The following is a 26,972-nucleotide window of genomic DNA, read 5'->3' on the forward strand; positions in this document are numbered from 1 at the left end:
TAAGATAATGTCTAATATTCCCCAAATCACCACACTTCCTTTAGCAATCACTGCTTTTTGTCTCCCCACATTCCTGACACTAGCCAGATGACCTATTTGACCTCTATCTTTGGACCCTAGGCTGACTATATCTGGAAAATGGCCACTTCTCAGAATGGAGAAGAGAAACGCTCCCCCCAAAAGCCAATCTTTTCCCTTAGCATGTGGGGTACTTCCTCATAACAATCTCATGTAGTTTCTATTATTTCTCCCTTGCTTTGCCCTAGTTTCCATGGACCAAGAAGCTCCTGACTGACTGGGCCTCCTGAAGCATCATGCTATTCTGATTCTGGCCAGCCCATCCCTCAGCAAATGTTCGCAATAACGACTACAGCTGACTGGCTAGGTCTTCCACATTGATTGCCTAACCACACTTTCTCTGTCTGCCGCGGTCTCCATATGCAGACCCACATCCTCAGTTTGCTGTTGCCCAAAATGGCATCATGATGTGGACCCTATTTGTAGTGAGGCTGCAAGAGCAGAGGACAGGTAATCACATTAACAGGATTTAGGTTGATGGACTGTGTCATACAATGAGAAGAATAAAGTGTGTAGAGCTAGAGAGACATACCTGAGTTTCAATCTCACTTCCAATAACTGTTTAACCAGGGACTATTTATCTGACTTCTAATCTATCCCCAACTATTAAGTGGAAATAGTAATTCTCTCAAAATTATACCACTAAATAAGATAATACTTTAAAAGTGCCTAATACAGTGACTAGGAAGGATGCTATATAAAATAAATTTGAAGCAGAAGAGACCAGACATAGGGAAATGAGTTAACAAATAATAAAATTGTAGCAGTAAACCAGAGACAAGGTGATGGAGACCTAAAGAAAGATAGTGGCCATAGAAAGAACAAGGTCAACAGATATTCTGAAGGAAATAAAGGCTCTTTGTGACAGATTAGATAAAGGGAGATAAAGGAGAGGAAGAAATTAAAGATAACTTCAAGGTAACTGAGTGGATGAAGTTAAGAAACTTAAGATAGATAAAAATCAGGAAACAGGTATTGAAGGGCAGGTTAGAAAGGGGAAACAAGATAATTTTGAGTTAGACTCACAGGATTTTAGATCCAATTAGTCTTCTATATATCTATATTTATATATCTATTTGAAGAAACTAAAGCAAAAGATCACTAGACAACTTGTATAAATCTCAAAGCACTTTAGTAGTACAATCAAGGCCAAGGCTTAGATATCTTTACTCCCATATTACGCAACTAGTTCCTTTTGTTTAATCTGAGATGACAATGTAAGACATAGAAATAAATATTTTTAAGGTCACTTAGTTACAGGAAAAGGTTGGAAATACAGTTTTAGGAAACAAGAACACAGAAAACTATTAGAATGGATGAGCTCACAGAATTATGAAATGTAGAGAGAGAGAAAGAAAAGGTGGTCTGTACTTAAAAATGCTAAGTAGATATCAGAGAATCAGAGCATCCGGAGCTTTAGTCCCACCGTGCTACCTCTCTCACCTTCAGGAATAACAATAATGATGATGATGATAATATTGACACTGAATTGCTTTTACAATTGCCTTCCATCAGACTCCCCTATAAGATTTAATTCTTGTAACACCCTGGGAACAGATACTATTATTATGCCAAGTTTTTAGACAAAGAATTTAAATGCACAGAAAGGTTTGACCAAGGTCACAAATAAGTGAGAGTCAGGATTTAAACTTAGGTAATTAAGTTCCACAAAAAAAAGAGCTGTAATTTTTGTCTAAATTGGGACACTTCAGAGAGTTAAAGAACAGCAAAGGTAAACTGGAAATGTCCAGGGCAGACCAGGTTATATGGTCCCTCTGGTTATTAACCACTAAGCAATCTGCCTTAAATGTCCTACAACCATAAATAATAGGTCTCCTAATTCTTAATCATTTGCCTGCATTCAATCCACTGAGACTTCTACTGTATATCCTGCCTCCCTCCTTCAGTTTCTTCCTTTCTACTGACTTCTTTCATTGCAAAGTTTTCCCAGTACCCAAAATCTTCTCTTGAATTTTTCCTCATATCCTGAGACTCTTCTATTCCCAAACAGATATCTTCTCTTTCCATTACTTGTTGCTGTATATTCTCATGTCCACCTCCACTGCCACTACCTTTGTTCCTGTCCCACCCTCATTTTCCTGTTTTTGGTGCAATGGCCCCTTCTCTCTCTGTCCTCCTTCTCCTTTAGTTTTCCCTTCCTGCTATTATCAGTTACCTCTATAAACAACAAAGATCTAATTTTCTGGTTAAAATTAGGGAATTGGTGAAGGGGGGTCCAAAAGGTACAAATTTCAAGTTACAAAATAAATAAGTCCTGGGGATGTAATGTACATCATGGTGACTATAATTAATAACGGTGTATTGAATATTTGAAAGTTGCTAAGAGAGTAGATCTTAAAAGTTCTCATCACAAGAAAAGAATTCTATGACTATATGTGGTGATGGAAGTTAACTAGACTTACTGTGGTGACCATTTTGCAATATATACAAGTATCAAATCATGTTGTACACCTGAAACTAATACAATGTTATATGTCAATTATCCCTTACAAAAAAAAGACACACAAAAAAGAATTAAATACATTAACAGATGAATGGCTAAAGAAGACATGGTAAATATATACAATGGAATATTAGCCATAAAAAAGAATGAAATTATGTCATTTGCAGCAAGGTGGATGGACCATAGAGATTATCATACTAAGCGAAGTAAGTCAGAAAGAGAAAGACACATACCATATGATATCACTTATATGTGGAATCTAAAGTATGACACAAATGAACATATCCATGAAACAGAAATAGACTCCAAGACATAGAGAACAGACCCCTGGTTGCCAAGACAGAGGAGAGATGGGGGAGAAAAGGACTGGGAGTTTGGGATCAGCAGATGCAAACCAGTATATATAGGATGGATAAATGACAAGGTCCTACTGTATAGCACAGGAAACTACATTCAATATCCTGTGATAAAGTGTAATGGAAAAGAATACGAAAAAGAATATATATATATATATAAAATAACTGAGTCATTTTGCTATACAGCAGAAATTAACACAACACTGTAAATCAATTATACCTCAATAAAATAAAAATAAAGAATTAAATAATAGATAACTTCACAGTAGTTTCAGGAAAATACTTACAGCTTTCTGGCTCCATCACCCACTCTCCTCCTATGCTCCAGGCATTTATCATCCATGAGGTCAGTGACCCTCCCCTATAATCTCAGCAGGCCCAGTGGACAGAAGAGCATTCAGTATGCCACAGGCCCTTAAAAGTTGTTTATTAAGAGAATGCTAAACCAGCGCAAAGGTTTCTTACTTTGTAATTCTCTTCACACAGCACTAAGAACAGCATGTTAGGCAAATAATAGTTGAATAAATATTTACCGCATTTACTGTTTTAGCAATACTGTTGACTTCTTTTGGACATGTCACAGGTAAGGAAAAAATAGACTAATCTCTTAAATGAGTGGCAACATGATGATGTTTGCCATCCCAAGCCTGGGAAATGCAATCTATACTTCATTTTAAAGCCATAATATCAGGACTTCCCTGGTGGCACAGTGGCTAAAAATCTGCCTGCCAACGCAGGGGACACAGGTTCGAGCACTGGTCCAGGAAGATCCCACGTGCCGCGGAGAAGCTAAGCCCGTGCGCCACAACTACTGAGCCTGCACTCTAGAGCCTGTGAGCCACAACTACTGCAGTTCGTGCACCTAGAGCCCATGCTTCGCGGCAAGAGAAGCCACCACAGTGAGAAGCCGGCGCACCACGACGAAGAGTAGCCCCCGCTCACCGCAACGAGAGGACGCCCGCACACAGCAACGAAGACCCAATGCAGCCAAAATGAATAAATAAATAATAAATTAATTAAGAAAGAAGAGTGAACATTCTTCAAAACAGCAAACTCTTTAAAAAAAATAAAATAAATCCATAATATCTTGTTACCTAAACAGATAACTGAGCTTTTCTACTGGTAAAATCTATGGAGTCACTCTCAAACCAAGTAATTCCCACGAAACCTTCACAATATTCACAAGATCAGCCTGCCTTGCACAAGTGTTAAGAAGTGAACAGTAATCACTTAGTTGGGGATATTCTAAATTTGTTTACTCTGTTAATAGGGTTCTCTTTTGGTCAACAGAGATCACACTGTTGTGTAAACAAATGGATCTGGAGGTTTTGACTAAAGAAATGTTTTAGAAGTGTTTTTCCCTTTTGTTTATGTTGTCACTGCTTGAATGATACTGACAGATACAGAGATAGCCCCTAGGAAATCTCTACCCAGGCCTCCTCCACTAAAACCCAATATTTATAGGGGGAATGAGAAATGCTGTGTGCCATGCGGTGAAATAAATTCCTATGTTAATCAGAAAACTTTAAAAAATCATGATAAAACCTGACCTGTTGTAAAGCAGTGGGGCAAAAGAAAAAAAAAAAAAAGGCTTTCACTATTCCTTCCATTAAATAAATTCATTTGGGAAGTCTTTTTGTTGTTGTTGAAAATTCGGAATACTGTATGACCGCTAAACACAAAAGTAATCAGACAAACTCATGTCAATATCAATATGCTTAAATTTTTGGAGGGACATGTTTTAACCAAAATAGAAATTATTTTTTAAATAAAAGAAGTTAGCATTACAATAACCCCTTTCTATTATGCTCACAGACAGTATTTGGCTTAGTCATTAAAAAACAGATAGCAGGAGAAAGATTGCCAACTTGAATCCCAGCTCTGCAACTGACAAGTTGTAAGACCTTGACCAAATTACTCCACTTCTCTCTACCTCAGTTTATTCATCTTTAAAAAGCACAGGGCTTCCCTGGTGGCGCAGTGGTTGAGAGTCCACCTGCCGATGCAGGGGACGCGGGTTCATGCCCAGGTCCAGGAAGATCCCACATGCCGCAGAGCGGCTGGGCCCGTGAGCCACGGCCGCTGAGCCTGCATGTCCGGAGCCTGTGCTCCGCAACGGGAGAGGCCACAACAGTGAGAGGCACGCATACAGCAAAAAAAAAAAAGAAAAAAAGAAAAAAAAAAGCACATAATAATAACACATCTCTCATATTACATCATTGTGAATATTTTAAAAAATCAAGTAGCGCATGGAACAATGTCAAGGACAATAGCACACACACACAGTAAATGTCAACTGTTATTATTATATACACAGTAGGTTCTGGAGATTTGTCGGACACACTGAGGAACTATTTCAAATGTATTTTATATGTTGAGCTAAATCACTTCCAAAACACATCTGAATGAATAATCATGAGTTTCTTATCTACCCAAAAGCAAAGGCAAAACGATCAAAAGTGTGAAAATCACTAACCATTGAGCCAGTGGTGCTCCGAAATATCAGTTCTGATGTAATGGTGGTCGTGAGTAGGCCCAAGGGACCGCGTGAATGCAGTGTCCTTGCCAAGGAAATCAGAAGCTGTTCCAGAGTAGAGGTACTCATCTGCAAGGGAGAAACGAATACTCAGGACTTCTAAGAGTTTACCAGCAGACACGGCTGACAATAGGCTAATTTCACAGCATGAAACCAATGATGTCTATTGCTTAACATCAGAAATATATTGTTTCATAAATTTCCCCTTCAGATTTTGAAAAATCTGCTTAGTTGAAGAAAAGATAACTCAGTGAACTTTGGTAAGCCGATGCTAACTACTACTTGAATATAAAAAAGGCCGGTGTCTTCCGAATTAATAATTGCACATGCATTTAGCTTCTGTTATGAATAAGTTCCTCTTCTTTCCCTTCTCCCCACAAATAATTCAAGGACATATCATAATTAGGAGTCTCTCTTTGTAATAACGCAAAAAAAATATTTAGAAAGTAAACGCCATAATGAGGAATGAATTGTGTAATTAGTATTTACTTAACCGACACAACCTCAGTGACCACAACTTTTCTTTGCCTAACCTCTGCTGAAAGGGAGCTTTCAGCACTGCAGTCATACTTTGTAATTATAACATGTTGCATTCCTTGTAGCTAATCATGTCTCTAATAGCTCTGATAAACAGGCATTTCTGAAAAAGGAAAGATGTTGCCATTACTGCATACCAAACTTCTCTGTCCTGTTATTTATGTAAAGTGAATATCCATGTTTACCAGAGACAGAAGGAGAGAGAGAGAAGAGAAGAAAAGAGGAGAAAGGGGGTTAGAGAGGTAGAAAGAGGTGGAGAAGGGGGAGGAGGGAGGAAAGAAATGAGGAAGAAGGGAAAGGGGAGGAGAGGAAGATGGGGGAGAGGAGAGGAAGAAAGGATAGAAGGGAGAGGAGGGGGAGAAAAGGATGGGGGTTGGAAAAGAGGGGAATGGTGGTCCATGTTCCCTAATGCTGGTTAGCATGTAGTGGGAGAGCGGCCTGAGGCAGGAAGAATACGGTCCCTACAATAGCATGCATTACCCCTTTGAGAGCTAAGCCTCTGTTTCAAGAAATCTTTATATTCAACTACTTGGGGTTACACTTAATAGACTAAAATTTAAAAAACAGCTAATCTCTACAGAGCATTTAGATTTTTTAAATGCCTAAATAGAAGAACAACTACAGACACTGTTTTATCACTAAAGTTCAATTTTCCTCAGAAACATATCTTGAAAATTCTGCCTTTGCATAAGTGATTCAGATACTTTCAAAATCCTCCGATTACATCCACTGAAATAAGACTTTTCCTGAACTACCTGAGACAACCAACCTAAATACTCATGACAATAGTCGACTTTCAAAAGGGGGAAACACACACACATACATATAAAAGAGAGAAACCACCCCCCCCCAAAAAAGAGAGAAATCCAGTTATGTAAAGTAAATGTAGACATGGTACTGATTCCATCTCTTAAGTATATATGGTGGAAGGCAGTATTTCATTGTGGGGCAAGTTTTAAAAAGTAGAAGAATAACAATAACAACATCAATAAAGACATTATGAAAAAAGTTTGGTAAGAATAAAAACACACCATCAATTTGAAACATAAAACTACAAATATTCAAACATTTTGCCAGAAAAAATGGTGTATTTCAACATAAAAGTTGGATCTGTGTATCCAGACTTTAAAACTGTCTTCTTTGTATTTAAATTACTCAGGGGTCCCTACGAGGGGTCACCAACACCTACAATCTATTGTTTTTTATTAAGGATGTGTCAACCCCACTTGACAGATCAGAATCACAAATCATCAATCTCATTTTCTGAGGATAATGACTGAACATTAGTCACATAATTTTCAAAAAACACACACACTTTCACTTCAAAGGAAGAGCATTAGTTCTCGCTAAGTGAAAATTAAAATGTCATGGGGCGTCACTCTGATAGTCTATTCAGACATCTGATGGACAAGTTAAATAAAAAGAGACTGAAGTCATGAACCAAACCAAGACAAAAGAAGCCCTTATAATGGTTGAAATTCAGAGGTCATGCCGACATTCCTCAGAAAAGACTTCAGACCACACAGTACTGCCTTCTTTAAACAGGACAGTCCTCCCATAAGAGAATTTAAGATGTATACAAAGCAAGAAAAGACTGAATGTGCTAGCAAAAATTTCACATTGCCATTAATGTAATCAGGTTATGGTGAAACTGGGGTGAGAGGTGTTATACCATTCTTTTATCTGCATTCTACAGTTTGATTTATTTGTTTTATTCATTTATCCACTTACGTCTTATTATTAATCCCCCCCCTCACATCTTCAACATATTTTGTAACATATTATGTTCAAGGAATTGCTCAATTTAACTGCCATAGTGAACCAAATGGGGCATCGCTAAAGATAAGAAAATCTGGGACAGCTACATGTAGAATTATAGCACAATTGCGTGTGTGTCATTTGTATTAAGAAGAATTCAACCTGAAGTTCATTTAAAATGTAACTGGGGCTTCCCTGGTGGCGCAGTGGTTGGGAGTCCGCCTGCCGATGCAGGGGACACGGGTTCGTGCCCCGGTCCGTGAGGATCCCACGTGCCGCGGAGCGGCTGGGCCCGTGAGCCATGGCCGCTGAGTCTGCGCGTCCGGAGCCTGTGCTCCGCAGCGGGAGAGGCCACAACAGTGAGAAGCCCGCGTACCGCAAAAAAAAAAAAATAAAAAAAAAATGTAACTGTGCTGACGTTAGGGATTACTGGAGCCTCACTTTATGGATAAGGAGCTAAGTATAGAGAGACTTGACACTAAAAAACTACAACCAAACAGCCAGTGGACGGTTAATCCAAAATAATCTTTAACTCATTGAGAAAATGTGGTTGAATCGACACACACCTTTTTAGAAAAACACCTAAAAGCTAGAACTATCCATCACGGATCTTACCTGTCATTACTGAAGCAAAAGGCTGCTGAGGATCAAAAGGACATTTCAGTCTGCCAGACTCCAAATGATGTGTGTCTAGTTTGAACATAACTTCCTGTTATGAGAAATATTAACACAAGTGAGATTTTTTAAAAAATATCCGAATCAGCAAGAACGTAGGAGATAAGAACGAAATTCTAATTCATTAATTCAACAGAAACTGAGCATACAGCACGCACATCATGCTGTGCTTCTTAACTCTTCCACAAATATTATTTCTAGCAAGACTCAGTTCCCATGTTTTGGTCTCCCTTTGCCCAAAGTAATGATGATAATAATGAATGAATTTTTCAACCGGAAGTAGCAATATCCTCATCGATTCATTTAGCCTGGACCACTATCATAATCGAAATCACCATCAAACACGCCTACTTCTTAAGCCTAATAACTAATTTATTGAGCCTAATAAGCCAAGTTCCTCCTCTAAGGAATAAATTTACTATAATAATTATACTTTCATAACTGTTATGGTCTATCTACCTAAGCATCTACAACTATACCAAATTACTGAAGCTTCGTGATATTTTGTAATTTTAGTGACTTAAAAGCGTTGTAAGGCAGGCAGTTCATTTTCAGAGCTGTTGATACATGTGGGCAAAAAAAATCCTGTTGTAGTATTTTCACTATTACGAAAACACTATGCACATTAAAGCCACATAGTTATTTTGGCTGAAACATCTATTTTTATAATAGTGGCCACAGACAGAATGGCATTGGCAGACTTTTAACATTCAGGGAAAAAAAACATCTTAAGTTGAACTTTCCAAGAAAAATATGAATGTATAATGAATATGGCCCCATGAGCTTGAGTGTTTCATAACAATGACAACACTGTCATCCAGCAAAAAGACTGATGACTCAGGCTGCAAATGTACTAGTTAGAGAAATTCAGCATTTCAGATATTCTCTCTAGATGGCATATCTACAGTTATATCAGAGCACACATGCAATTAAAAGGGATCATTCAGTGCCACTTACCTAGAAAGCAAGTAAAGAAGCAAAAGGGATAGAGGAAATATTTGGATTATTATTATTGTATGATGTGTCATTTCAGATCTTTTTCTTATTAACAGGATCAACAGTAATTACCGCCTTATTAAAAAATAGTAATACCAATTTAAATAGCATGATTAACATTTGCCATTTTATAGTTTTAAGTAAATACACTTTAATACTAAAAGTAATGGTACTTAACAATTAATACATACTAACCATGGGCCAGGAACTTGATGTACATTGTCTCATTGAATCTTCACCACTAACCTCAAGAGGTAGCTACTTTAATTCCAGCTTTACAAGAGGAATATTGAGCATAAAAGGGGGTAAGTATCTTGTTCAGCATCACATAGTGAATAAGAGGCAAAGCAGTAGCTTGAACTCAGGGCTGTCTCCAAAGTTCATGTTCTTAACTAATCTAGTCTCAGGATTTCAAACTCATGGATTTAGAAATGTGTTGAAATTAATGTATAGACTCACCATGACCATGTAACATGATCAAGCCCAAGTATGTTTAGTTAGAACAGTTCAGCTAATGACAAGTTGTGATAGTGGCGCCTAGGCATGAAAAAAGTCCAGTGAGAACACATTTAGGGCATGTTTCCCAACTGTGGATGGGGCTAGAGATATGTCAGGGAAAAACACCTACAGATCACGGCTCTTAAGAATGTTTAAATATTAAGGGCACATTATTCGCCACAGGTCAAACAGAACTGTTGACTCTAAAGCCTATAATGGGATGTTGTAAAGGGAAAAAGTAAACTGAATCCTGGTGTGCCAGAAGATTATAGTGAAAAGCTAAAAAAGAAAAACCAAGAAAACATCTGGGAGAATGTCACAGTTGATACAAAGTCCTAGATAAACCCTTATAATTGTACAGACTTCTGTTGTCAAAACGCAGCATTTCATTAAATTCTCAAGATAAGCCCATAGAATTGGTATTTGCGGAGGCTAAGGACAAGGTCTCCCTTATAATCTCCTGGAGAAAGGAGACAGCAGGAAAGCAAGTTTCCTTGAGCCAGAGTCAAGGATACCAACAGGAAAATGATGTAAAAAAATAATGGCTGATTAAATGGACTTCCTGAGGTAAACTGAATGACATGACACTTTTTTTGAGACAACTTCAATTTTATAAGATTTTCCCCATTAAATTCCTTAAGCCTAATTAATCATGCAAAAAAGTACCTGTCTAAACTGCACACAGAGAAATACTGTTGAAGTAAAGACATAAGAAGATAAGAATAGGAAATGTTTAACTATCACATTAGGAAAAATTATTATTAATATTATTAATACTATTAATATTTAAATATGAGATTTGCAGCAGAAGGGAGATTCCAGAGGAAAGAACATACTTCCAATATAATTATTAAACAACTATCAGGCACCCCCAGTATTGCAGAGTAGATACATAGGTAGATAGATAGATAGATAGAGACTGCAGACACTATTCTGAAATAAAGTTTATACACATACTTTTGAAATACTTGTCTCTGCCTTTCTGTGTTCTTGTTGCCTAATACGGCTGCGAATTAAGTGACTGGAATAGAGCAAGGGCTATACCGAAGCCTATGCACGATCATTTTCTCATTTTATTCTTAAAATAACTCTGAGTTACTATTATTATTGTCATCATTTTGCTGAATAAACAGAAGCTTAGAGAGTTTATGCAGAACACCGTGGAGCCATGGTAAACGATCCGAGCCATAATTCAAACTCTGGCTCCTCATGTTTAGCTCTTAGTTGTTGTCAACAGCCCTGACTTCTATCCTGAAATCTGAATCCAACCGCCCACTTGGTATGACCTACGGAACATTTCTCAAATGCAGAATGTACAAAACTAACTCACGATTTCCCCCACAAATCTGTTACTCTTCTCATCTCAACAAATAACACCCCTCTCCAACTCACTGCCAAAGATAGAAATCTGGGATTTATTTTAGCTGTTTCCTCTTTCTTCCCGTTGCCCCAGGCACACAAAACAGTGGTCCCCAGGAAGAGGGCTTCGCACACTTCTCTCCTCCATCCCTGTTATCTGTTGCTCTTCCCTGTTCCCAGCCACCTGAGAAGCAATCTTATCTATTTGAAGATGGAAGTGCCTTCCCTCTGAATGGACAGTGAATCCTGGGACTAATAATTCATTTTAGAAGAGAACGATCTTCAAGCAGGGCTGCCATACAATTACCTGTACTCCTGACTAGTGGAAAACTCACAAGGCTCAATATCCCTGTTCACTCATAATTGTCTTATTCACAGAACTTGTAAATCTGACTGCCCCTGGGCTTTCTGACAGTCTCAAGCTAAGTAATTAGCTCCTTCTATATTCCCTTTCAGCATTTGTGACTTTTAGGAGTTAATGAACACTATTTGCATCCCTCAGCAGGTTGTGAGTTTGGCTTTTAGCCCCAGGCCTCAAAACACATCCAAGATGTGGGGCTATCTCATGTAATTGCAGCCTATGCTATAAGCCACTGTTACATATTACCCTTCATCAAAGCTAGGCAAGAGAACATTACACTGGCAACAAAGTATGATGGATTCAAGTTGCCAAGTCTCCTAGTGGTTCAGAGATTTAACTATCAGGGTTGCTTTACTTTCAAACCATGAGTCTGGGCTGGTTAGACAAGTTGGTTAGAGAGAAAAATTTATCCAGCCACAGTTGTGGGTTTGATCTCTGCTTGAATCAGTTAAATCAGTGTAAAGAAACCTGTACCATGAGCCCAGACTTTACTTTCAAACACGCAGCCAACTACCCTGCAAATATGTGTGGTTATTCACAAGAAGTATATACATAAACATAAGGATGACAGTGTAACCCATCAACCCACACAAAGGAATGATTTAGAGTACATATTCTAAAGCTCAGTTGGGCATGCTTGCTCTAGCGATAGACTACTTTGGTTCAATTCCTTGCTAGGCCATTTATTAGTTGGGTGACTTAGGCATGGTATTTCATTCTACTGAGACTCAGTTTTTACTAACTTGCAAACTGGAAGTTATTAAGGTACCAACTTCATTAACGGTGTTGTGAAATTAAAAAAACAATCCATGTAAAGTGCCTGGCACAGTCCATGACACAAAGAAAGTACTCTAACGTGTTAGTTGTTGATTAAATTATTGTAACCTGCATGTTTCTCATTTATTGAAATGCTCATTGATTGCTGGAATACATTACTCCTAATTAATACATCCCACATTTCCACTATGTCACTTTGGTCTGGCAGAAATAATAAGTCCAGTGTGATAACAAGTATCCATACAATTTTAAGAAAATCATTAAAATTATCTGTATTTAGTGTCTACTGTTGTAAACATAAGTAACAGGTCAAATTTGTTGGATGGGAAAAATTAAATTATTTATAAGATATCATTCCGTTGCGAGGTCTTATGGGAAATAAATTTTTACCAACCGCAACATACTAAATAGATTTAGTTATAAAGGAAACTCAAGAGAAAATAAAGCTGTACATAGAGCCTAGAAAACAAGTACTTTCAACACTGTATACCATTTATTTTAATCATATCACTAAAAAAACTTTTAATGAAGAAATTTTTATTAGGTGGATAAAGTGTACAATCAAAATGGCAATCCATAAAGTGGTTTGGAATATAAGTTCTTATTCAGTTCACACAGAATACGATTCAATCTTTATATTCAAGTCTAACTATTTTATGTCATAGGCATTAAGTAACAAGTTATTATAATTGTTTTTGTGCTATTTCATTATATTTACCTCCTTGTAGATTCCAAGATCAATATATCCACATACTGGATGAAATGCTCCAGTTCCACACACATAAACATGAGTTTTGTTATACGGTTGAAGTACCCGGATGAAATTTGCACATTCTGTCTATTGGGCATAAAAAAATAAAAGCATTAGCATACAATTCAGGTATTTGAAAGATTATCATTCACACCACCTGTTTCCCAAGTAGATTAATTATCAAAAATAAATACTAAAATAAAAAAGACTTATGAGAAATGTTTAACACCTGACTTAGCAAAGGAGGCAAAACAAATTAGAAACTATGGCTTTAATGAGTGACTGAAGTTTTTTTGAATAAGGTTTTGAACTAATCACAGTGCTAGAATGCACATCTCTATAGTGGGACTCAATGGGGCCTAGAGAATGAACATAATGTGAATGAGGTATCCATACTTTCTTTCAAGGATTTCCTACAGAACCAAACCCATCATGCTCTGATGTTCCCACATTGTCTATCCCATATAGAACCTACTGTGTGCAACTTCAACTGTCTCAGCTACGCTAAACAAAACACTCAACACGTATGTGTCTTCCTATATATTAGCCCGTTCTTATTTTCCGGAATTGCCTACCACTTTACTTCCATTTATTTTCAATGTTACAGAGCCTTTAAGACTTACCTTAATTCCTGCTTATTTCAAGAATCTCTTCTGTTTTTTCCATAAATATTTTTTTACACCAAGTCAAAATTTTAAGAGACGTATTTCTGCCTCTTTTGCAAATGTTTAGGCCTAAAAATATTTCTTTCCAATGTATATCTTTATAACTTAATTATTTTCTATCCCCCAATTACTTGTAAATAGTGACTCAGTTTTTCAGAGTAGTCATTCTTGTTATTATATATTATTTTCAATTCATCTTCTGTAAGTCATCCCTTCTCTTTACATAATTAATGGCAATAATTTGTTAACCATGGCTTCATGATTCCTGGGCCCAAAGACTCCTGAGGAAACACTGGGCAGTAGTCTACTTTTATTCTAGATCAGCTTTACCCAGGAGGTGGGCAGGTGTTTACCAAGGAGGTTGGAAATCTACGAAACGACTGAGATTCAGAGAAAAAGTCCATTTTCTCTCTGCCTGAGTGGCCACGGGTCCTTCACCTGTCAGGTCACTGTTGTTGTTAGGGTCGTTAGGAGGAGGGTATTAAAAAATAAAAAAGATAATGACCTAACTGGTAGGATGATTTTTAAAATTAAGTAAAATTTTTAAAAGGCAGACAACAACTTAGCTGATAGGATTATGATTGTTATGTGGACTAAATTAAAGAATATAACATTTAATAATTGTTTATCACTTACTCTGATTTTGATCTATACAGAATAATCAATATCCCAGTGGCTGTTCTGATTTTAGAATGAATAGCTATGTCTCCATATCTGTGGTACAGAGTTCCTAGTACCTAGTTCTTCCTCTGTCCAGCTAGCCTGGCAATCTTATGTCTCAAGAATTTGTAGATCCCAGTGAATAAAATCTGCACATTCTACTACAGAAAAATGTTATAAAGAACTAACTTATTGAGTTTTCTGCTCTCTGCTTCCTTATAAACAAAGAAGTTGCTTAAGACTATATGAAAGGACAGTTCCAACCCCTCAGTTAACCACGCAAGGGAAGGATGTTTCTTTATCAGGTAGGAAGAGTGGGCACTTTGTATAAGCAGAAGGGCCACTGCATATGGTTACACAGGTTGTATGCTGTGAAAAAAGTCCTATCTGAGGAAGTGCAAATCACACTGTAGACATCTTTGTTACCTTGAATATTTTCATATGTTTAGTATATGTTCTCATATAATTATTATACGTAGCCTCCTAAGAAAGGAAAATTTTATATTCATTAAGACAATTTTCTGTCAGATAATCTTACTTAACAAAATCATATTCTGTGTTTTCCACCCTTCCATCAAGGTGTTTGATGAAGAGAATTTATTTTCTATTGACACAAAGGCACCACAGAGAACTAGCTTCATGTTCTTTTACATCATGCTAGACAATCGCAAATGAAAACCTAATTCAGAGAGTAAATATGCCCTACTAATGGTTTTGAACGAATGACACAGTAATATGAGATAAGCCAAGGCAAAAAAAAGAGGAAAAATATATGCAATCAGCAGATAAATTGCAATGATGGCTTCACTGCTAGGGTAAGAGATTTTAATATTCTCTAGCTTTCATTTTGCTCACTCATGCTCACTGAAGGGACTTTTATTTATTGGTCTTTTCCCCATGAAGAGATTTATGCAGGGTGAAATCTACACATGGGACAGTACACAAGGAGGGCAAGAGTAGAGTTATATGCCTGGAGTAAGGTGGGATTCACTCACTGCCAGTGATTTCACCATTTTTTCAAAAGCTCAGTGTTACCAAAGGATCATAGAATTTAGAGGGTAATTGTTATGGAGTGAATATCTGTGTCCTCCCAAAATGCATGGGTTGAAACCCTAAACCTCCCAGGGTGATGGTATTAGGAGGTGAGGCCTTTAGGAGGTAATTAGCTTTAGAAGAGGTTTGGAGAGTGAGATCCTCATGATAGGATTAGTGCCTTTCTAAGAAGAGACCAGGGCACTCGCTCTCACTCTCTCTGCCCTGTGCAGATATCACAGGAAGATAGCCACCTGCAAGCCAAAAAGAGAATTTTCACCAAAGACCAAGTCGGCCTGCACTTTGACCTTGGATTTCCCAGCCTTCAGAACTGTGAGAAATAAATATCTGTTGTTTAAGCAGCCCAGTTTATGGTATTTTATTATGGTAGCCCAAGCCGAGTAACACAGTAATCTTACAAGATTGTGAAATCAATATTTGTATAAAGAAATAAAACAACTGCCTTTCCAGATTATAAATTATAAAGTCAGAAAGACTAGGGACTGTGAGAGACACAGCACTGTTTAAAAAGGCAAATGAGGCCCAGAGTGAAGTTTTACACACATAGGAGATATAATTTGAGTGATGATAAAGAAAAAGCTCTGAATCACACCTAAAACATTTCCCATCCTTTAACTTTCCTGGGAGTTACTTTATTAAAACGCAGCCAGCCCTGGAAAGTAACCTATTATGCTAGTTTTTGCTTTGGTGAGATGTCACCAAGGATGTATTTCTGAAATTCCTCTCTTCTCTCAGATTGGGCTGCCATGGAATAGAACCATGTATCCTGAGTTATCTGACACAGTTTACCAAAAAAGTCAGTTCTGCTCAAAGTTTTCTGTGGTGAAGTTGATGGAGGGCAGTTCTCTGGGAAGCCTGGAGGCAATGACAGGGCAGTGAGGGGAAGAAACCGGGGACAGAGATTCTAAAAGAGAAGGTCTCATTTTAAATTTTGCCTGGGGTGGACATTTCAGCCAAACACTGGAAGCAAAGCAAAAGCCTTTACAATGATTTCTCTTTTAATTTATAAAGCTTCCAAGATCTGCTTCAACAGCATGAGCAATAATTAACTTGACTTAATTCACTTAGTGACCGGCATGGCTATTAATGGTGGTGTAATTCTGTGAGGCATAAAGAAAGATAAATTCGAGAAGCAGCTGTTTTAACTTTCCCTGAAAGCTGGCTAATTTATCAGCTATTGCCCACAATGGCAAGGGTTGGGGCATGACACCAAACAATTCAATTCAGCCAGTAACGTACTCAACCTGGGAAAAGAACTGAATTTCTCCTTCCTTCCCCACGCTTCCCACCTCCCTAACTCTCCACTGGAAGAAAGAGAGAGAGAACTAAAAACAAGTATCAACTTTCTAATTCTCTCAAGTAAGATTATTTATTTCAATTTTTACCTCTCATCCACATCCTTACATATATCTAAAGAGATATACAATTAAATAAATAAAACAAATATGAAACAATACTTAGAGAAAAGACAAGTAAATATTAGTTTATATATCAACACTTAGAATTTTTGTTTCCCCCTAATACCTAGAAAAATATTAGCAAAACAGAACTACTTGTAATTCTCTAACGTTACATATAGTCCAGTTAAATCCAATACAACTTTATATGTATTTCTGATAACTGACTTATAATCACTAATTTTAATTTATTTAGGTTATATATGAAAAGACACTTATGATTAAGAATGTGGTCTGGGCTTCTCTGGTGGCGCAGTGGTTGAGAGTCCGCCTGCCGATACAGGGGACACGGGTTCGAGCCCTGGTCCGGGAAGATCCCACATGCCACGGAGCGGCTGGGCCCCTGAGCCACAACTGCTAAGCCTGTGCGTCCGGAGCCTGTGCTCCGCAACGGGAGAGGCCGCGATAGTGAGAGGCCCGCGCACCGCGATGAAGAGTGGCCTCCGCTCGCCACAACTAGAGAAAGCCCTCGCGCAGAAACGAAGACCCAACACAGCAAAAATTAATTAATTAATTAATTAATTCCTACCCCCAACATCTAAAAAAAAGAAAAAGATTGATAGATTAAAAAAAAAAAAAGAATGTGGTCTGTTTTTGTGTTTAGCATATTTTGCAGAATATTGTGATCCTCAAATATTTTGTGATCATTCGCCACATGCCTATCATTGTGCTACACCTTACGTTTGTCTAGCAAACTTCTGATAGAGTTCAGTCTGCAAAGATATCTGTTTAGGTCTTACAATGTTGAAAATATTTTAATAAGTTGTCAATGCTTCAAAATAAGTATATGAAGATCCAAATATCCCATTTCTCTCTTAAAAATGAAACATCTCACAGGGGAGGATTTCTACAGAGCAAAACCAGTTGAGGTAGAAAGGCAAAGAAAAACATTTTAAAGGGAAAAAAATTGAGAGATATGCCTATCAAAATCTATATATCAAGTAGGATAACTAGGAAAGAATATTTTTTATGTGAGTGGATCAGAAAGTAATAATATATGAATATAAATCCTAATTTTACAACTACATAAAATATTTAGCATTTATAGTAATTAAAGAATGTCAAGCTTGGGCTTCCCTGGTGGCGCAGTGGTTGAGAGTCCGCCTGCCGATTCAGGGGACACTGGTTCGTGCCCCAGTCCCAGAAGATCCCACATGCCGCGGAGCGGCTGGGCCCGTGAGCCATGGCCACTGGGCCTGTGCGTCCAGAGCCTGTGCTCCGCAACGGGAGAGGCCACAACAGTGAGAGGCCCGTGTACCGGAAAAAAAAAAAAAAAAAAAAAGAATGTCAAGCTAAAACAACAAAAATAATTTTCTTTTTGTTGGCAAAAATTAAATGTATTTATTTCATTCATTAATGTATTAGTATTAAACATTAACTATATGTTATATCCAACATTAGCAAGGGTATGGGGAAATATACCCTCTTAAGAGCATGCACTGCTGGATAAAGCATAAGAAGCATAAACTTTCTGGGGGGCCATTTTACAATGTATATAAAAGATTTTATATCCTTTGACCAGTAATTGTACTCAATAACCTAAGATGTTCACAATATTTATATATAAGGCTTTTTATGTGCAGCATCATTCACAATAGTAAAAACTGGATATCTACCAAAACTCTAACAATAGGGGATTGATGAAATAATATATAAAGGAATGCAGTGCAGCTATTAAAAGTAGTGTTATAAAAAAGGAATTTAATGACATGGGAAAATGCTCATGGCAGTCTGCGAAGTGAAAAAAAAATGTTTTAAGGGACAATGTATACAATGATTTCATTCTGAAAAATAGTAAATAGATAAGATAGAAGAATAAACATCAAAATGTCACCAGCTATCTCTGGGTAATATTCATGGGGGAAGAACTATTTACAGATGAATTCTATATAATTTGCATACTTTCTACAATGAACACTTTGTTTTACTTTAGATGTTCTTAAAAAAGAAAAAAAGAATGTAATCAGAAAACTTGAGAGATGGAAGACCCTTTAACCCTATGTAATGTCTCCATTGACAAGGTTGTGCGCCTCTACAGTCAAGCCGACCACTCAGGCTGCCCACACCCCATGCATTCTTTTGCCTGGACTGAGCAGTTTATCCCACTCTTTTATAGCAGGACCAGACATTTCTTTAGTGACTTTCTTTTGAATAATATTTGAAGCAGACACAAAATGCAACCAAATAGCTTCCTGTCACCTCTTCCCTTCCTTGGATTAAACTGGGGACTGTGCTCAAGAAAGTGGAATAGCTCTCTTTTGTTTCCTCTCCTTCCACTCCCTTCCCACGCCAATGAGCTAACTTTCATTATGGTAAATAATTCACTATTTTTCAGTTATATAGTACCTTTGTGTAAAGGGACAGTCTTTCCAAACACTTGTTAATTCAAAACACACTCTTGGGAAGTAGGTAAAAATTACTAGAGAGAAGGGAGGAGAGAGGGTAATGCCAAAGGCAATAAAAGATGTTAATAAAACCACACACTTGCCTCAGTTTTCTGTTGGCCAAAATCTATGTAATGCTGTAAAATGAGGATCTGCATTATGGTTATCGTGAAGAGAGAAATGATTTGAGGGATACAGTTTGTAGACCTTACACATACAACTCAGACCTTGATGTGTAGATTATAGTGTATTATAAGAGCATAGATGGTGGGGCAAGCCTTCTGGATTCAATTCAATATTTACTAGGTATGTTATATTGGGCAAGTCATTTAAACGTTCTGGCCTCAGTCTTCTCATCTGGAAAATGAGGAATAAAAATAAAATCTAACATACCGTATTGTTGTAAGGATTAAACGAGATTATAGGTATAAAGCTTTGAAAGCAGTTCCTGGAACATGGTAAGTGCTATAAAAATGTTAGCTATTCTTAGTAACTCTAAAATACAGTATTATTTTAAAGGGGCAAATTGAAAAGAAGGAAACAAAGACTTGCATTACACCTACATAATTCAACAGCAAACTTTATAGACTTCAGTAAAAAGAGAGAAGCTCCCTAAATCTCTAATCCTAGGTTAACAGTGTACTTAAAGTACACAGTGTACTTTAAAGTGTACTTAAAGTCAGAGGTGACTACAAGCTCTCAAATACAATTGAATTGGAAGAATAGGTTCCATATACTGGGTCTTATGTACTCTCTAGGATATCACCTTCAAGAAAGTTTATCACCCTTTGTTTTAGCTTGATAAGAGGGGCAACCGAGTTACTCTACAACTGGAATTAGTGAACATACTGAAATGAGAAAACTGTCACAATTAAAACTTCACTGATTAACCTTGAGTGCTTATCCTTCACCTGTTCCATGGGAAAATTGACACTACTCTGTTGGAGTAAATTTAAAACACCCTTTTCCTACTTGCCTCCTTATCCTACACTCAGTACTGATGAAACACAAAAGTGTTCACACTGTTTATGACATGCTTCTACTGTTATGCAACAAAGTAAATTTGAAAAATCACAACCAAAGCATCTTTCTTTCCCATGAGTTCAAAAAAGTACTGTTGCTTTTGCAGACTGGGGCACCTGCTCACAGGGCATCTGACATTGAACAGGGTGGAGAGATTAGAGACATGAAAGGAAGAATATATTCTACATTAGTTTACACTCTTTCATTTCTAGCAAAATAAATGTAAAAACTTTTTCCTGTTGCATTTGAAGCACACACTCTCTGATATATTTCTGCTAACATAAATGTGCCCCAAAAGTCACATTTAACACTAACTGAATACAGAATGAGGCATAACCAAAAGTTTTTTTCTTTTACTTTGTTTTGATTATTTTGTTTTGCAGGACAGTCATCCTTCAGTATCCTCGGTGGATTGGTTCCAGGACCTTGACATTTATCAAAATCTGAGGATGCTCAAGTCCCTTATATAAAATGCCAAACACACAGCCTCCCATATACTTTATCTCTAGATTACTTATAATACTTAATACAATGTAAATGCTATGTAAAGAATTGTAAATACAATGTAAACACTATGTAAATAGTTGCCAGTAAGCAATAAATTCAAGTTTGCTTTTTGAACTTTCTGGAATTTTTGGAATATTTTTGATGCACGGTTGGTTGAATTTATAGACTTAGAACCTGTGGCCAACTGTACAGTGGCTACATATAAGGAATCATTTGTGTAATATCTATATCCCTCATTAGATTAAAAGATCCATGAGCGCTTTCATACACTATTAATGCACATATTTAGGCTCTTAATAAATATTTGTTGGATAAATGAATGAACAAATGAGTGAATAAAGTCTTCTAAGCTTCCCCTTAAGTTCATTAGGCAACATACGTCGTGTTGCTTTACCTTTATCACAATAATAAAGTGAGAATTGTTAAATATAATTATGCTTTCAAACAACACATACTGTTTGCTGTTATTAAAAATGAGGGCACTGCTCAGTTTAATACTCCTGGGTTATAGTGGTTAGAGGAAACATTCCAGGATACTGCAAAGGAAGCCTCATGATGTCCATGCTTTTGCCCAAAGTTACAACTTTTTCATCTTGAGTTCCATCCAGGATGTGATTTCTTTCGCCAAAGAAGAGCAATTCTCCCTATCATTACAGGGCAAGAAGTCAGGGCAGAACACAGAGCATCTGGCCTGAATCAGAACATTCAGATGAGAAGAGGCAGTTAGAGCCACAGCATTGCTGGAGATAAAAAAAGGCAACACAATTTGGGGAAGCATGTAAGACAGCTTGGACAGTGCAAAAGCAATCCAGACAAGACACCCCAAAGATGATGAGGGCAGTTATACCTGTCAAAGGGGTTTCTCTGGTCCTTAAGGGAGCTTAAACTAGAAGTTTATACTAGGACCCCACTATTTATCCTTTATAAGTTATTTCCTATAGTTACTCTTACATAAATTTTGGAGTAAATTATTTCTAGTTCTTATTCCAGAATGTTGTATTATTCATTTTCAACCAATCTTTCTTAATAGCTCTATAAAGTCTACTTTTGCAAGAATTCTTGTAGATGTTGTAAGTTTAATTTCACCCCAAATTAAATTAAGATGTCAAGTGTGTGTTTGTAATGCTAAAACCACTGATGATTTTGTGTACTTTCACAAAATATATGCATTAGATGAAAAACACACAACCCTAGAAATACAGTATTTTCTGATGGTTTATTTTTAAATATTTCAAATGTATTTCTGAGATTTTTTTGTGAAGAAAATACAGTCAGAATTAACACTTTGGAAAGGGTAGTATTTCTAAATTTCTGAGAACAATGTCATTCCTTCTGGCAAGGTAGAAACATTTTGTACCATATTAATCTTTACACAGAATATTAGTGTAGCCTTAAAAATAATATACTAATGCCATTAATTCAATAAAACCCAATATAAATATTTGTTATCATATCAGCACCAGTTTAACAAAGATGTTCTTTAAAGTCTCATACTTACATTGGCATCTTTCCCAGCTAATTTACACAATTCCACCCGTTCCTTTGCAGCAGGCCAATAAATCTGTAAAACATTTCAAGGTGTGTTAGAATCTGAATATCTAAAACACTACACAATTCTAATTAGGAGAGTGAGTGTGTGAAATTAAAGAGTGGCTATCAAGACAAAAGCATGCTGTTAGATAGGATGTAGGAATTTTGAGATTTAAATATTTTCCAAAGCCACCCTTAAAAGATTATAAGAAAACACTGGGCAGAATCATCCACTTGTTAATCTTCTAATTTCTTTTAAAATGTATTTAATAATAGATAAATCATGTTGAGTAGGCCATAACTTCCTATTGTGACGTCAACGGAATTTCAGGTTAGCATTTGCTTAGGTAAGAGATTCTTTTTACCCTGTTTTTCTGTGTCTTCTCGGACTGGTAGTGCATTATAAACACACGCAATGAGGTGTGAGAAACAGCTCTTTGTCACAAGCATAAATTATCACTCCAAGTCAAAGACCAGTGTGGACTTGTTGACAATATTTAACACAGATAGAGCTGAGATGCACCTGTCATTTAGTTAAACATTAAGTAAGACAATAAGCATTATCTTATTTCAATCTCACAATGACCCTATGAGATAGCTGTACTTACTCTCCCCGTTTTCAGGTCAGAAAATTTCTTCATACAGTCATTAAACAAGTCAAGGGCCATGAAGCTGGTTCGCAACAGAGCCAAAATATGACCCAAAGTCTGCCCCTTGAACTGGGAGGGTCTCAACCACTACATAATAAATATCATTTGGGCAAATACATTAAGGACAAAGGCAGAAGGCTCCTTGATTGGTCACTTTTAATCATGCTTTATCAGTCTTGAACTTATCACAAATAGTTTTTTGTTTTTTAACAAATTTTAGAAATTCTTCCAGGAAGTTTTTCAGAATAAGGCCCCAAACAGTTGCATTACTCCTTTAGCTTACAGAAAAAAATGCTCTTTGTTAAGCTATAGACAAGAAGAAACAAGAAAGTCAAGCTCTTAGTAGCTTATATGTTCCAAGAGTTCCTGACAAACCTTTATTATGTTTTTCACCAATGTTAGCAGAAAATATTTTAATAGGTGGGGAAAAAGGAAAATATCCTGAGGGAATACACTGAAAGAGACTTGTTAAACCTGGAATGAACAAATGATTTAGAAGTCACTAATGTTTATATGATATTATCCTCATAGTGAAATTTTAGGGTTTTATGTCTCTGAATAAAGAAGAACATAGACTAGCACTTACAGTCTCTGAACAGACAAATACGATTAAATTACTGAGATTTTTAAATGAAGTAAGGTTGTTCATTTAGAGCACATTTTAACAACTACAAATTACAATCAAAGGGTGTACATAGATAGGGTCGTTGAGCGCCAACAGCAGGCTCAGGTGACCAGCTAACCTGGATGTGGTTCACAATGAAGACCTAAAGAGGCTATTTATAAAGAATGCTTTAAATCACTGCAATTATACTTTCACATAATTTTGAATAGTAGCCAGCAATAAAACATGAATGGACTACAGCAATGAAGAGCAATATGAATGGACCTTAGCAATTCATTATTAGGTGAAAAAAGTATATTCCCCAAAATGACAAACAGCATGATCTCCATAGAATAATGTTTAAAACAACTAAGATAAAAGACACTTTTTAGGTATATATGTAGATACAATAAATATGTAAAAAGAAAAGCAACAGAGTGATGAATACAGGACTCAGAAAGATGGTTATCCAAGACTGATAAAAAGATTATACTGGCGGTAATAAACAGGTTATTTAACAGATTTTAGCTTTTGTTCTGGATGGTGCATTTTCAAGTGTTTACTACATAATTAAAAACAACTAAGTAATGTAAGTTAGTAAATAAATCAAAATGCGCCATGCACAGGCCAAATGATAGTCGGTCATCGACCTGGAATCATGAAGTCCTAAATAAATGAATATATGAATAGCAAAAATAAAACACTGTAGCTGTCAGGAAATTTGACACTTTCTTCACATTTTTTTGTTTGTTTTTGTTTTGTTTTTTGTTTTTTTGTTTTGTTTTTTATTGTTTGTTTTTTGTTTTGTTTGTTTTTGTTTTTAATCACTGGTAGCAAAAATACTGAATTGAGTATTCTTTTTTGTCCCTTAAAAATAACATCCTGAATTTATGAAAACTTTGCTTCATATTTGAACTTATGAACTCAAGGTATCCTCTCACTTTTTTCTTGCTGATTCTTTTTTTTATTATTTTTCATTATGGTAAAACATTCATAACATAAAATGTACCATCTTAGCCATTACAGTATTGTTAAGTATATTCATTTTGTGCAACCAATCTCAAGAATTCTTTCATCTTGCAAAACTGCAACTCTATACTTGCTGATTCTTGAATATTACAGTGATTTTACAAAGGATAACTTTGTATCATTGGAATGAAAATAAATGGTACACAGAAAGCATGTCCATGATGTGTCAACTGGTTTAGTCACTAGTTCATTTTATTTGGTCTCAAGTCTAGATTAATATTTCTTTGAATCCTTTCAATATGTCAGATCTTGTTCTTTTCTGTTTTATACTATGGTCAGATTTAGTCACATTTCAGAAATAAATTTAGAATAAATATTTGTAGATTTGTTCAGACCTGAATATTTCACTGGTATTAGTACTATACAAAAAAAGAAAGAAAGGGAAATACAGGACTCTTTCACATGAAGTGTGACTTAAAAAGGAAAAAAGAGTATCACTGGGTTCTATTCTTTTACCTTTAACCAGTGTATTGGGTGTTTTGAGTTGAAGAAAATTATGAGACGAATGATGTTTCTAAAATTAATTTTGAATGTATTTATAGGAGCTTCAAAACGGAGAGAGTTATTTAAAGATTGACAAAATGTGGAAGCAATCTTCTTTATCATTTTTGAAACCTAAATGGAAGTTGCAAGGTTAGCACAGAGTAGTTACTGTTCATTAACCATTTGTTCATTAGACACATAATTATGAAAGGGCTTCTGTATACCTGGCAAGGTGTGGCACTGAGGTGCTAAGATGTGAGTCAAGAAGACAGTTCTGTAAACAGATAGGGTACGTGCACTTCCATAGGAGATATAAACACTATAAGAAGAGAGCAAAGAGGATAGAGCCACTAGCCATTGTTTTAAATTACTTGGTTTTAATAGTTTCAACTCTAATGTAACAGTTTAGCTTAGCTTAATAGTTTCAACTCTAATTTGGTCTTAAAGACTTGATACTAAAATCGTAATTGCAGATTCTTTTTTCTCTTTGCAAAGGGATACAAATTTCTAAAAGATGTTTTAATGGTTTTGTTGTACATTTTCAGTTATTAATTTTAAGTCATACAACTGTAAATTAAATTGTGTCATCCTAGTAAATGAAGCCATAAAACTAAAAGGACAAGCCTCCAACAATTGGGTTTTTGATTAGTGGGTAAATGTTATACGAAGATATTCAAGCACTGAGAATTTGTTGGACTCCAAAAACCAATTTAAATATATCTTCTAATGTCTGTTTACAAAGCAGATTTTTTTCCCCAAAATGTTATCTCACTTTTCATCATTCACCTTCAATCCCATAAAGTCTAAAATCTGTTAAAAACAAAAATTATCCTTGGATCATTATTGTTATAGCATAGGAATTCTAAGATAGTATCACAAAGACAATTTTACTTCTTAAGGAAACATTTAAGCCTTAAAAATAAAGTTATTGAGGCTACATACTGGCTTATTTTGACACAGTGCTGTCAAGAATTTAGGAATCACAAATAGAATTATCATAATAATAACAATGTAGGAGACATCTGATTGTCTTCCAGACTGTAAACATTTACTTAAAAGGAAAAAAAAAAAAAATCATTGTAGTTGTGCCAATATTTAAAAAGCTATCATTTTAATTATGATTTATGGTGAGATTTTCTTTTACTTGCCCATTCTAGTCACTAGAATAAGGGTTTTTTTAAAAAATATTCCTTTTGATCCCTTTTGGTAAACAATGTGAAGAGATAAAATTTCACATAACTCAATCTAAAAATAAAGCAAAACAAAAAACAACCAAGATTTCCACACACTCTTATACTTACATAGGATTGGCAGAAATACGTTCAAGTAACATATTTGTTTTTCAATAATCTTTTGAAGTGACATATATAATGTGACATATATATCTCTGTCTTTATCTATCTGTATAAAAGCATTCCACCACTTCCGTATATTTCTAGTCAAACTGTGTGTACATGTGTAGATGGATACAGAGGGGAAAAAGAGTGAGAAACAAAGAGAGATAGACAGATACATAGAGGGAGAGAGAGATGTTAACTCTGATTGGGTATAGAGTATTTCATATATAGTATCAAGTTTCAAGTTTACTTGAAACTTTCAAGTATACTTTCAAGTATCAAGTTTCAGCATCGTTTACACAAAAGCCCCTGAGATCTTGAAATTATTTCAGTAGCCCAGGTAGTACACTTTGAGATTGCCTCACTCTCACACAGAAATCACACCCCACACTTAAAAATACAAAGTCCACAATATCTATAAAAGGCCCTCTTGATCATTAATTA

At 36.2% G+C, this 26,972-nt stretch overlaps 1 protein-coding gene across 1 annotated transcript in view; it reads right to left on the bottom strand.

Annotated features, from left to right (window-relative positions):
* SEMA3D (semaphorin 3D) overlaps window positions 1-26,972 on the bottom strand; it is a 209,660-nt gene that overhangs the window by 65,885 nt on the left and 116,803 nt on the right. Inside the window, exons 6-9 of the mRNA XM_060020342.1 lie at window positions 22,394-22,456; window positions 13,114-13,233; window positions 8,345-8,438; window positions 5,375-5,503 (exon numbers count right to left, since the gene is read on the bottom strand). Coding sequence (XP_059876325.1) covers window positions 5,375-5,503; window positions 8,345-8,438; window positions 13,114-13,233; window positions 22,394-22,456 — 406 coding nt within the window. The remainder of the gene's footprint in view (window positions 1-5,374; window positions 5,504-8,344; window positions 8,439-13,113; window positions 13,234-22,393; window positions 22,457-26,972) is intronic.

This window comes from Delphinus delphis, chromosome 9, assembly GCF_949987515.2.
Source record: "Delphinus delphis chromosome 9, mDelDel1.2, whole genome shotgun sequence".
Classification (NCBI taxonomy): domain Eukaryota; kingdom Metazoa; phylum Chordata; class Mammalia; order Artiodactyla; family Delphinidae; genus Delphinus; species Delphinus delphis.